Source organism: Eubalaena glacialis, chromosome 3 (genome assembly GCF_028564815.1).
Source record: "Eubalaena glacialis isolate mEubGla1 chromosome 3, mEubGla1.1.hap2.+ XY, whole genome shotgun sequence".
In the NCBI taxonomy this organism is placed as follows: domain Eukaryota; kingdom Metazoa; phylum Chordata; class Mammalia; order Artiodactyla; family Balaenidae; genus Eubalaena; species Eubalaena glacialis.
In genome coordinates, this window is record NC_083718.1 from 598,770 (window position 1) to 610,595 (window position 11,826).

General features: G+C 55.3%; 1 protein-coding gene across 1 annotated transcript; it reads right to left on the reverse strand.

Moving 5' to 3' along the window:
- Positions 1-201: 201 nt before the first annotated feature.
- On the reverse strand, positions 202-5,824 carry LOC133089070 (alpha-1,3-mannosyl-glycoprotein 4-beta-N-acetylglucosaminyltransferase-like protein MGAT4E). Its single transcript, XM_061187228.1, is given in 5 exon segments — positions 202-1,238; positions 1,241-1,366; positions 2,273-2,402; positions 2,747-2,872; positions 5,753-5,824. Coding segments are annotated over 5 exon segments (1,491 nt in total).
- Positions 5,825-11,826: the final 6,002 nt, after the last annotated feature.

Below are 11,826 nucleotides of genomic sequence, written 5' to 3' on the forward strand. Positions count from 1 at the left end.
TAAGCTATATCCAGCCCAGGAAAAGACAGCCTATAAGAGTCACTTGTTTGGGTAGAAAAAGGAAGGAACAGGTCTAACATCTCGGCGGCACCAGAAGAATGACCACGTCTTCCCTCTCTGCCCCTCATTCCCTGGCATCCCCACGCCGCCCCCGGGTCACTCAGATAGGCTAGAATGACATAGCTGCAAGATTGTAATTTTTCACCGTCTTATTGAGTGATCTTCCTCCTGAGCTGCCCCCATGTCCCTGGCATGTTCCTCCCAGAGGTAGATGTGCCTGATGATGAGCCCACCCACCTGGGTAGCATTCACCACCAGCCTCATGCAGCTCACCTCGTGCCCTGCGCTCTTTGGAGCTACCTCCTGGTCCAGCTGCCCTTCCAGGAGCTGGCCTAGCAAGGCGAGGCTGGTGCAGCACTGCGGTGTCCCCTAGGGCTCGTAGCCCAGCTCCACCTGCCCCTTCTCCAGGGCGTGCTTGCCATCCACGATGGTGCCCGTCAGTACCTGCACCCTCCTCGGGTCTGCTGGGTGGTTCAGGATGACCGTCAGGTGGTTCCCTGCGCTACCATTGTGGGTCCAAAAGAAGGACTCGTCCAGAGTGTAGGCCTCCCAGGGGAAATGGACCTCAAAAACCTTCATGTCGGTGAAAACGGCTCCTGGTGGGTTGTCAGGGGCGTAGGGGCTCTTTTTCTGCGTGCCTGAGGCCTTCTGGCTGTCGTTCGGCGCATGGTATGAGACCCGGTGGTAGAACAGGAACGGTTGGCAGAGGATCGGGTCCTTTTGGGCCAGGAGGGTGCGGAAGTGAGGGAGGAGCCTGGCGAGGGGCTTCTCCCTGTAGAAGAGGAGGAGGAAGTGGGCCAGCACCGGGAGGTCCCCGCTGCGGAAGAGCTTGCCCAGGAAGCCCAGGTTGGAGAACTCCAGGAGCGCCCAGGGCTGGGACCCCAGGGTGTCCACTTTCCGCTGAACGTGGCTGATGAGGTTGGGGGGCGCACAAGGCGTCGTCCTCCAGCGGCAGAGGTACTCCGAGAGCTTCGTGGCCAAGCTCATGAGGAAGGCGTGGTCCATGGTCCGCCGGGAGCAGGGCTCCTGGCGAGAGGCCCCCACTCTGACGCCGCCCTCGGGGGGATAGGCCTCCGGCGGGGCGTGATTCAGCAGCGGCTGCCCCGCCACGATCTGTGGGCCGAAGAGGCTGGAAATGTGGAGGACGGTCTCCCTGAGCCAGGCCAGGTCAGCGCCGCCAGGTGGACCGGCACCGTGAGGCGCTTCCGCTGCACCTCCGAGGTGGCGCAGAGCACGGAGAGCAGCGTGGACGGGAGGCCGCTGCGGTCTGGCCGGGGCCTGGAGGAGATGCCGACCGTCAGCCACGCTGGGGAGGCAAGCGGCGCGGTCAGCGTGCAGGCAGGCCGGGTGCATGCTCTGCGGGACCGGCCCTCTTCCCCCCCTCGCTCTGCTACTTCCCACCCCAGAGGGGAGGTTCAGATCCTCGCTACGCAAAGTGTGGGCCTTAGTCCAGCAACATCGCCCCGTTTGGAAGCTTATTAGAAATGCAGAACCTAGTGAAGCAGAGTCTGCATTTTAACAGCGTCACCAGGTGCCTGAGCTGGGCTGCTGCGTCCCCGCGGGCCTCCGAGGCTTCTTTGAACCGGAATTTTGTGGCACATGGTTTAAGTGCTCAATAAATATTAGCTTTTTTTTTTTTTTTTTTTTTTTTTTTTAATTTTTTGGCTGTGCCACTCGGCTTGTGGGATCTTAGTTCCCCCACCAGGGATCAAATCCGTGCCCTCGGCAGTGAAAGAGCCGAGTCCTAACCACTGGACCGCTAGGGAATTCCCAATATTAGCTATTTTTATAGTTATTATCATTCCTTTTGATTTTACCCAGCTCATCTTCCCAAAGCTTTCCTTTAAAGAAGATCTACTAGAAAAAGCCCTTCTCCTGGGAGTCAGGAGCCCAAGACTATTGTCTCAGCTCTGCCACTGACTATGTGGCCTCCAGCAGGTCCCTGTACCCATTAGCTTAACACTGGGTGAGCTGGACACGTGGCCCGAAGGCCCCCTCGCCCCCCAGGGTTCTCGCACGCAGTGATCCCACCTCCTGGAGTGGCCACGTTACCTCTTCCCTCCTTCCCCCTCCACACAAAGGCCTCGGCAGGGAGAGGACTGTCTGCCGGGCCCCCTGCCCTCTCGCCTTCCCCCCTGCCTCCCTCTGGGTCCCCTTCTTCTCTTGATGCCCCTGCTCCCCTGGGGAACCCACTCCCCTTCTTGCAACTCACTCTTCTTTCTCTGCTGGATCTTTTCCCAATATTTGAAGGTGAGATTCTGCCAGTCTTCTAGCGACTCCAGATCCTTCCTTCTCGTATAACTGCCCTCCTGCGGCCTTGGCAGAGGCAACGCCTGGTCCTCCTTTCATAAAAAGAACAGGGTTTAGCCTCTAGTGGTTTCCCATGAGCCTTCCAAGGAAAGAGTGGGTCAGTCTCCCCAGAGCAAGCCCAGCGCATTCTCAGGATGTCTGACCACCGGCCAGAGTATCCAGGGCTCAAGCAGTATTTGCTGTCTTCCTTACCTTAACAAATACGGGGGGAAATGCAGCTTCTCTGTGGACCAGTGGGTCCAGCCGGGTCCGCACCCCACCCCCTTCGGAGCCTCCTGCTCTCCGGTGAGAGGTACAGGGCATTTCCGAGACTCTACCTGTCCACACCCACACACACCCTTAATCCCCACAGTGAGAGCAAGGTTGCTGCTTGGGCTTCGATAGCCATCCTGTTCTGGTCGTCTTCGATTTCCCTGGGGACTTTCAGAGTGAACCAGAGCCACAGGAACCCGACGCCCACCACGGTGACGCAGCAGCGCCGGACGGAACCCTGCACCAGCTCCTACAGCAAGAGGGCAGGAGGGCAACAGGATGGCAGGGGGTGCTCCCTGGTCCTCGCCTCCACCTCCCCGACTCCTGGGAGCCTGGCCCTCCCGACGCCCTTATTCCAGCCTTCCTCTCACCACGGTTAACTCACTTCCCACGCCCGCCTTTCTGTCTGACCTGGGAACCTGAGCCTTCTTCCCGGCCTCAAGAGGGGAGGCCACCTGTCCTGGGACGTTTGCTGCCTTCTCTTTATAGGTTTGTCTGGAGATTCCACTTCCCCAGGGCTCTCCCTGCTCAAATGATAACAGTCTGCTGGGCCTTCAGTGATGAGGCCCGTTTATCTTAGAAAGATGGTCACCACCCACCCCTACTTTTTTAAACAAAAGTCAAACAATTTGTTAAAATAGCTGAACTTGAAGTGTTGCTAAGTGCTAAGCAATTTGGTGCCTTTCTTACTTCTTGTAAAGGGCGTCCTTAATTTATCCCAATCCTTAATCTCATTCACAGACCTTGATTAGAACATGATTCTGGGACTTCCCTGGTGGTGCAGTGGTTAAGAATCCGCCTGCCAATGCAGGGGACATGGGTTCGATCCCTGGTCCAGGAAGATCCCACATGCCGCGGAGCAACTAGGCCCGTGCGCCACAACTACTGAGCCCGCACTCTAGAGCCCATGCTCCACAACAAAAAAAGAACATGATTCTGTTAACTCAGAGTAAAAAAAAAAAGCCTTTTGTGAGTGGTGGGCTGCTGGAATTCAGGCTGGCTCAGACTCAAAAGCACTTGTGTGCTGCTTTTTCCCTGTTAGTGTCTTTTCTCCGGAGAGAACGTGTTTTTCTGATTGTTTCTAAATGATCAGAGGAAAGGCTCTGATATACCTTGTCTCCCACTCTTGGTCATTTGTCTGCCTAGTCAGGACACAAAAGGAAAGAAATCGTAGTAATTTCTATGCTCCCAAGGCTATACTATTCTCTAATTTCCCCATTTTCATGGTTCCCTGCCAGTTTAGTATTTTGGTAGAGGTTACCATGCTTCCCTCCCTTAACCATTTAGCTTTTTGATAAGAGTTACAATAACAGTACTTATATATGGTAGGAAGGCTTAAACTTTCCTTCCCTGGTTTCCTTAAGTCAGATAGGTCATTCAGATACAAACCACTACATGTAACAGAAATAGGCTTCTTTTTTCTAGAACATAAATACATGGATACATATACTGACTGAATAAAAGGCTCTACAACTATAGCCGGAGGAATTCACCCTCAAGGGAACAGCCCCGTTCCCTCTGCCCCTCCTGTGCGGTTTACCTGTCACATCACCGGGAGCACTGCCCTCGCTCAGCCCTGAGTTTGACAGGCTCCTGGGAGGCAAGGAGAGAAAGAGGAGCTGGGGTGCTGAGGACCAGCAAAGCAAACTGGGCCCCTCCCCCCAGTTCTCCAGCCTTGAGCTAAGCTCCCTCTGTGATGTTGCTCTGTGTCCTGTGTCCCATCACCAGGGCTATACCCGGCCAGGACTTACCTGTGGGCGGTGCTTACCTGAGAAGCACGGAACTGCCCTCCAGCACGTCCTCCCTCCACCCCGTCCCTCCTGCCCTCAGTGGTTGGCTCCCGACTCTCATTCCCTCTCACCTTCTGACTTCGTCACCCCTGCAATTACCCTTTTTCACTTCTGCGATGTTGCCACTTCTCCCCCTCTACTGGACCATTCCCGTCACTGTAAAAAGGACGTCTACTATCTTCCGGTGGGTAAAAAAGGCAAAAAGCAAATCCCTCCCTGACTTCATGTTCTCTCCAAATCCTGCCCCGTCCCTCTGCAGCCCTCAAGAGCAACACCCCTGGAAAGCTGTGCCATCATCATCAGTCTCACTTCGCCATTTCCTCCTGCATCTCACTCAGCTCCTTCCTCCTTGAGACACCCTTCCCATGCAGCTCTTGCCAGCCTGACCCTCCTTCCCCGGTTCTTTCCTTGGCTCCTCCTCTTCCCAGCCAGTGAATGTCGAGCGTCCCAGGGTTCTGACCCAGTCCCATGGCTTTAAGTACTGTGTACGTTACAGGCGTGTGCATACACGTGTGTACATACATACACATATAAGGCGTGTGTATACCTACATACATCCTTTCACATATACGTACGTTTCATATATACGTGCACGCGCGCACACACACACACACACACACACACACACACACACACACACTGAGAACTCCTAGGGCTGATCTTACCTCCAGCTTTGGCCTCTGTCCTGAGCTCCAAATTACCTGACTCTTCACCACCTCCTTTTGGATAACAGGTATCTTAATTTTAACAGAGCCAAATAGAACTATAGACTCTTCCTATTTCCCAAATCTTTTCCTCCCCTAGTTTTCCCCATCTCAGTAAATAGCACCACCATTTTTCCAGCTACTCATGGGAAAAATCCTCAATGCCTCTCTCTCCTTAACACTCCACGTTCAATCTACTCAGTCCTGTTATCTTTTCCTCCAAAATGCATCCGGAATACGACCCTTTCTCTCCATCTCTGCTGCTACAACCCGAGTCCACACCAGCATCATCTCCTGCCTGGACCACTGCCACCACCTAACTGGTCCCTCCCCTCCACCCTTGTTCTCCTGCAACCTTCCCTCCACGCGGCAAAGAGATCTTTTACATTGTAGACCAAGTGATATCCCTTCCCGAACTCCAGACCACAGCCTCCTAGGTCCTGCCTGACTGGCCATCTGCCTCTTTGACTCCATCTCCCGTCCCCCCCTCCCCGCCCCTCCTCCCCCAGCTGTTTGGGGGAGGGAGCATCCCTCGGACAAACCAAGCTGTTTCTCAACTCAGGCCTTTGCATTTGGTCTTCTTCTTAGAACTTTCCTCCGGAGACTTTCCGAGAGCCGACCCCTCCCAACACTCACATTGGAGCTCAGACGTTCTTTCTCCGGCTTCCAGTCATCGTGGCTAAAGTCGCCTCTCGCCACCTCTCCCATCCTCCCGTTGCGCTACCATGTATTCTATTTTCCTTAGCATTTCTTTCTGCCAGAAGCTATCCTCCTTGTATGTGTCGCTGTCTGTCTCTATCCACTAGGCTGATGGCCGGGCCTTTGTTTTATTCAATGCCACATTCACAGCACTTCACACAGTACCTGGCCCAGAGAGCAAGCTCAACAAGTATGTATTAAGTCACTAGTTATCGGGATTATGCGATGTGGTGAGTGGTCATCTATGTCTTCCACAAACATGTGCTAGGTGCCAGGGACACAGCAGTGCCAGGAGGACCAGGCAGTACAACAGAGAAGGGCAATATGTGGGTAATGGTTAAGAGCTCAGATTCTCGACTCAGACTCAGACTTGGGCCAGAATGTGGTTCTGCTAAACTTACTGGCCATGTGACCTTGGCCAAATGACTCAGTCTCTCTGAACCCCAGTTCCTCATCTAGAAACTAAAGATAACAATGGCTACTCTCAGGTGTTCTTATGAGAATGAAAAGAAATCATCCACAGAAAAATGCCTAGCATACAGCAAGTACTCAATAAATGTCAGCACTTTTGTGCTAACAATGACTGTTTTTCAAACACGGAGACCAGCACTGGCTTCCTTTCTGTCATATTTGAGAGGCCCATCTCCCTTTACTCCTAAATCCCCACCCAAATTTTTACTTTTAGACTCTTAAACAGACGCACAGCACTTTGAGAACACTTCCGCATCTTGGCACCTGATTCGCACTCCTCTGAGGGCTTTAGAGGGGGCAAACAGTGGAGGAAGAGGGGAAAATACGTATTTTTTTATTGAAGCACAGTGGACGTAAAATGAAAATAAATACTAAACAAGCCCTGGCAGGCCCCTCGGCAGCAGCGCAGGTCGGGGTAAGCCGTCTGAGATGCTGTGCCTGTTGCCAGGGTGTGTCCCAGGTGTGGGCTCCAGACTTCGCTGGAAGCCAGAGCTCTCCTTCCAGCCTCCAAGCATGAACTTGACCCCCGGCGGGGAGGTGGGGAGACGGGCAGGAGCTCACCTCTATCCCTCCAGCGTCTCTCTCTGGTGCTTCCGCTGGTGCTCCCTTGGTAACCACTGTTCTCCCTGAAGGTCAGCAAACTCATCATCCCACCAGCCTCTCCAGGGAGGTGGCTCCACCCAGAACACACTCGGACCACAAGCATGTCTGCTTGGCCCATACACTGTGTTTTAGAAATTTGACTGAAGATTGAACATCTAAAAATTAGGAGAGATTGTATAAATAATTAGGCTTCTGGCTTCTCTTGAAAAACTGCAACTTGCTGCCACCCTGGCCTGAGCAGTGATGGCCCCGGTAGCCGGATGTGCATTCTCTCCTTCAGCGTCCACCTGGCTGGTTTCTCTCATTTATTTCTGTCCCCTGTAGGCATTTGAGTCTTTGGCCTCTGCTCTAAGTCAGGTCTTGGGAGACTTGAAGACTATGCTAGGCCCTGGTCTTATACTGGGCACCTGAAAAGATGGGGCACAAAGTGACCCCTCGAGTTGAAGGGCTGTGGGCAGAGGTAGGAGGGAAATGAATAGAAGATTGCAGCCAAGTGAATAATAAACAGTACCAAGCAGACCGAAGAGATAAGCAATAGGGATTGATCTTGTATGTGATGTGGACAGCGTTCTGGAGGATGTAGGGAAGACGTGGCAAGGAGCAATGGCCAAACCTTGAGGTGAGGTGGGTGTGAAGAAACTACTGCAGCTACGTCTTCTTGAAAGCTACCAAGAGGAAAAACTAACCTCCAAGCAGCATTTTTAGAACTGAGGGTCAGAATCCATAACAGGTTACAAAACCAACCTCATGAATCTCAACCAGCACGTGCGTCACTGTATAAAGGCAAGTATTGTTTTGTGAAACCGTTAGAATGTAAGCGAAGGTACTATAGATGACAGTCCAGAAAGTGTGAAACCAGCGCAGCTTAGAGGGGAGAGAATGGACACGTGTTGGCAGCTGCAGGGCCAGCTGGTGGTCAGATTTGGGATGGGGCTTCCATGTCCTCTTTCCTCAGCTTGGTGTTTAGGGAAGATCACAGGCTCCAGTGTTCCCATTCCAGTCCTGGCTCTGTTGTCACCTGTGTGATTTTGCCTAATTAACTCTTCTGAGTCTCAGTTTCTCCATTTGAAAAATGGTGACAGTATCACCCATCTACTTCACAGGGTTGGTATGTCCAATAGACTATGAATTACTCCCAGCCGCTGGTGTGGTCTTATTCCTGGTCGCACAGTATCTCTAGGTGCTCAAATAGCATCCCTTCCTGCCAGGGGAGAGAAGAAAGGGACTCGGCGTTAGGATTTTGTGTCAGACCCTGTGCCGGACATGTGACAGGATTTGGTTGAACACTGGATTTCAAATGAGCACGGTGGATACGGGAGTGCTCTGGGAAGTTCAGATATAATTAGTGTAGAAGTCCTTTTATTCCTGTTGCAAGACTTTCATCCCGGATGCAGAGAATTTCAAACATTCCAACCATCCAAGGCCCTAGAGCATGCTGAGAGGGGTCCTCAGTCCAGAGACCTTCCTTAGGGGTGATGGTGGCGGCTGCAGTGTGAACAGGGAACTTGAGTTCTCTCTGCCTCTCAGCTTTTCCCAGCAGAGTCCAGAACCTCCAAAGTGGCCCAACCTGAATGGGAGGAAACACCCCGAAGGGAGTGTGGGTAACGCTGCTGCCCCGCCCCACCCCTATGGGCAGGGCTGGCGGCACCAGGACTGAGGCTCCCTGGGGAGGGACCCACACACCCAGGTAAACCAAAGTCCTGATCCTGGATCCCTTTGAGCCAGAGAGAAGGGGTCCCAGGACTGGAGAGGAAGAGCGGATGGGGAGGAGGAAGAGGTATAACCAGGTGCCTCCCCAAGCCCAGCTTCCCAGGGACAGAAGCCCAGGGATGAGACCCTTGTCTCCGTGGGAGTTAATCTGCAAGGGCAGCCCCCATAACTGCGGCTGGGGCAGAACCGGGAGCACAGAAGTCCCACCAAAGAGACGTCCAGCAGAGCAGGAGAGGTTGCTGGTTCCAGGGAAATAAGCAGGGCAGGGGAGCTGGGGAATGTCAGGGGCGCATCCCAGTGCGTGGGCTCCCCCCGCCCCCGCCGCCCCCCCCCCCCCCCCCCCACTGATCTGTTGTGAGACCTCTTCCTGCTTCCCCTGGGCAACCAGATTCTTCTCCTTGTCCGGTCCAAAACTCCATCCTCGGCCAGACGGAGCCACAGACACTAAAGGCCATTTCCCTTCCCCTTCAACAAACGTGTGGAGCTCCTACCACGTGCCTGGTCCCGGGCTGGAGACCGTGACTCCCTCCCTCCAGCGGTTTACAATCCGGTGGAGACCCTTGCCTGTGTAGGGCAAGAGGGCAGGGACGGCAGTGGAAAAAGACAAATGCCTGGTTAAAGGTACAGGAATAGAGAGACGTCGTGGGAGTGCACAAAATAAATAAAGCAAAACACGGAGGCCACCAAGGCGGCAGCTCATCCTGAGATCTCAACGTCTGTGGGTCTGTCTCCACAGGGGACATCTGACACCAAGCATTCCAGGGCCCCCAAAGGGGTGGGAGAGGACGACAGTGAACTAGAGGGAGGAGCCGAGCTGGATCGTGAGGAGGCCAAGGAAAGGCCTGTGCGTCGGTGAAATTAGGGGAAAGGAGAGGAGAGAGGAGGTCCAACAGCGTTGGGGAGGGACGGGCGCTGTGGAAGAGACGCCGCGCAGAGACCGGGGGCCGCGCGGAGGGCAGGCCCACGCCCACCCCGCGCGCCAGGAAAGCGGCCGGAGGCGGCGGCGGCCTCGGGGCGGGAGCTGCCCTCCACGTGCGCTACGTGCCGCGCGGGCCGCCCCCTCTGCGGCCGCCGGGGAGCCGGCCTCCCCGCTCCCGGAGCCCAGTCCGGAGGTGGGCGCGGGACCAGGTCGCCCCCCGGTTTGCGAGTCTGCGGCGCCCGGAAGGAACGCTGGGGCGTCCCATCACCGGCCGGCCGGCCCGGGGTGCAGGCTGCAGAGCCGGGGGCGCGGGCCCGGGTGGGGTCGGGCAGGCTGTTCGGGAGGCCTGGGGGCTGAGCGGGCGGGAGGAGGATAGAGACCCCAGGGACGTGTGCGACGCTCCGGGGCCGCACACAGGCGGCGGCTGGAGACGGAGCCCGGCGGGGCGGGGTGTCGTCCCGGGTGAGGAGGGGTTCCTGGAGACGTGGCACCCGGACAGGGCTCGGTTCCGCTCCGGCCGCCGGGACTGCCACCCGCCGGCCCCGGCCCCGGCCGCGACGCCGGCCCGCCCCTGCCTCGCTGCCAGCTGCCCGGAGACCCGGACCTCCGGCCGAAAGCGCAGCCCAGCCACTAGGGAGCTCGGCGGCCGCGGAGCAGACAATGAGGCGCGTGCCCCGCCCCCGAGCGCCGCGCCGGCCGGCCAATCAGCGCCCACGCCGGCCGGCCAATCAGCGCCCGCGGCCGGGCTCTTTAAAAAAAGAAGGACCGGCGCGGCGCCGCTGTCAGCTGGATGGATCCCTCCGCGCATGTAAACACACATCATAAAGGGCCGGGAGCGCCTCCGCGTCCCCGCGAGCGGAGCAGCCTTTTGCGGAGCACCTCTATGGTCCCCTCGCCGCCCGGCGGCCGACCCTCTCTCAGCGTCACGACGCGTCCGCCGGGAGCCGACAGGCGCTGCGCCGTCTGGAGCCACGAAATCCCGTGGCTGGGGTCGCTACCGGAAGTTGGGGACGCGAGGCGGGGAGGGGCGGGGGCGGCCCGGGTGTAGCTGGGGACTGGAGAGTTTTCCGTGGGTTCGCTGTCCTGCATCTCGGTCGTAATCCGTACGTGTCTAGAGTTTTCCTCAAAGTTATGCCTACCTGGCTTGGCGGATGCCAATGCTAAGTGTGAAAATAGTCTTAACGTCGGTCGCTCCTAGGAAAGAGCACATGACAGGAAATCAAGTCCAGAGAGACCCTCTAGAGCACAGACCGCCCACGGCAAAGAGCAACAACGAGGATTTTTTCTCCCCAACGTTTTACTGTGAAAAAATTTGATTCAGCAAAGTTAAAAGAATTTTTTGCAGCCGACTCCTCTATCCCCCGCACCTAGATTCTAACTTGCTATCTCATATCCTTCTTACACCGATGACTTTTTCTCTACTAGGATGCCAGCTGCTCTTGGCCTCAGTCTCCATTGTCGTGGCTTAGCTAGGTCCCAAAGCCCTAGACAGATAAGGCCTGCCTTCTCCGAGGACCTTTCGGTTTACTTAAGAGTTTCCTGAAGAGGAGCCTTCTCCCCTCGCCGGCCTTTTAGTCGAAGAATCCTCAAGGATGAGACTTCTTTACTCCAGGTCAATCTAAAAGCAGGGCTAGGACTCTGTTGACACCTACCTGCGAAGGAGGCCCTGGCAAACAGTCCTTGCATGGGTTTGGCTGCTTTCTGGATAAAAGAGATCTTTTTTAATGTTTAAGTCCTACTTTTTGAGTTCTCTCCCCTTTTCTGGGGCAGGACATTACCTGACGCCCCCCCCCCCCATGTGTCAAAATTGTTCTTACCTCTTAAAGTGACTGAAACTCTCTGTGCCTTCATGATCTGCTCTGCAAAATGGGGGTAATAGCAGTGCCTCCCCAGAGGGATGGGAGTGAAGCTTCAAGGAGCGAATATACCACTACACACAAGGCATTTACAAGGATGCCTTACACACAGTAAGCATCAGATAAAGAAGGGCTCTCATTCAGGCTATCACTCCCAGATTTACATCTCCACTTCTGATCTCTCCCCTTCTGATTTATACGCTGAGCCTGTTGGGTATCTCCAACTGTACCAGACACCTCAGACTCAACATGGCCAGAAGTGGACCCACGAGCTCCCTCCCCAGACTGACTTCTTGTTCCCCAGCGATGCCAGCGGCCGCACCCACTCAGGCATGTACCTACACCCCTGAATCGCGCCTCCCCAATTTGTCACTTTTATGCTCTCCATTTGCATCCCTCTCTCCTAATGAATAGCACCACTGCCTTAATTTAGGCCCCATCATTCCTCATCT